The sequence below is a fragment of the Pecten maximus genome, chromosome 14 (genome assembly GCF_902652985.1).
Source record: "Pecten maximus chromosome 14, xPecMax1.1, whole genome shotgun sequence".
Lineage (NCBI taxonomy): Eukaryota > Metazoa > Mollusca > Bivalvia > Pectinida > Pectinidae > Pecten > Pecten maximus.
In genome coordinates this window covers 4,650,227-4,651,266 of record NC_047028.1, presented here as the reverse complement: position 1 = coordinate 4,651,266, position 1,040 = coordinate 4,650,227, and the positions used below count along the sequence as shown (strand labels likewise).

Sequence of the window (1,040 nt, the reverse complement as noted above, 5' to 3'; positions counted from 1 at the left end):
TATGTTATATTCCGACATTGTTAATCAGGGAACTAGTGTACACGGCCTCTCATACAAACACGTGGTCCTGGCTTATCAGAAAAAAATAGAAGCTGCTCCATCTATCATGTTGTCGTCCCTAGATAGACCAAGCCGCATTACGCGTCGGTGCATTCAAATATAATTCCTTTGGTTTTAGGTTGAAAATTATCCAAATTCAGCATATTCTGATTTGTAAAATTTCAACCGATTTAGCATGTAAGGAGGTTAGCCAAGATTATTGGCATTCATTTGATTACAGATGTATAAGTGAGGGTAAAGGGCGACAATTTGGATAGCGAATGCTACTACGGTAATAGTGGGCATGCGATACCGCTGCCCTAGCTGATAAACAGAAGTAAATCATAGGACTCCGAACATGAATGTTGTGTATACCGGACAGTGTGGCATTTAACTGTACGATCAGGGCGGCACAGACACTACTACAATTGACAAGATTAACGTTATCTTTTCTATACACGCAAATCAATAACATTCTCATGTAATATGCGAAGCTAAACTACATCCATTCCATACTTTATATGAGGTTACTTGAAATATCAAAGGATATAAATCGTTGCTGAATACCCATGCCAGCCGTCGTTTACACTAGAAGTTTAATACTCGATCATTACTATTATTTTTTCCGACAATCTCTAAAGCCTAAATAAGATTATAAAGCATACATTTTATCTTAATAATGGTGTAAACAAAAGCAGAGTGACCTTGCCATTCGATGTCTGTGCAGAGATAGCAGCTTTCTGTTTCCTCCAAATTAATACAGCGCCAGTGAGTTACTGAGTGGCTTCATTATATGATTATGTAAGTATGCTTACTGTACCTAAACCGGAACATGATGGTACACACCAAACACATAACGTAGAGCCCGGAGTCAGGCGTTATATCCGGAAACATATATATATGCAGTCGTAGCGCTACCACCGTCCCCTATTCAAAAGTCTGAATATCCCAAAGATTCTATTGTCATATTACTGGAACATCGTTACACATCATTCGTGACT

The 1,040-nt window shown here is 38.6% G+C and overlaps 1 protein-coding gene across 1 annotated transcript in view; it reads right to left on the bottom strand.

Moving 5' to 3' along the window:
- The window catches only part of LOC117342398 (diamine acetyltransferase 2-like), a gene marked incomplete in the record, with an annotated part of 5,789 nt that extends 5,021 nt beyond the window's left edge, over window positions 1-768 (bottom strand). Inside the window, 2 exon segments of the mRNA XM_033904558.1 lie at window positions 2-118; window positions 744-768. Coding sequence (XP_033760449.1) covers window positions 2-18 — 17 coding nt within the window.
- Between the last annotated feature and the right edge of the window lie 272 nt (window positions 769-1,040).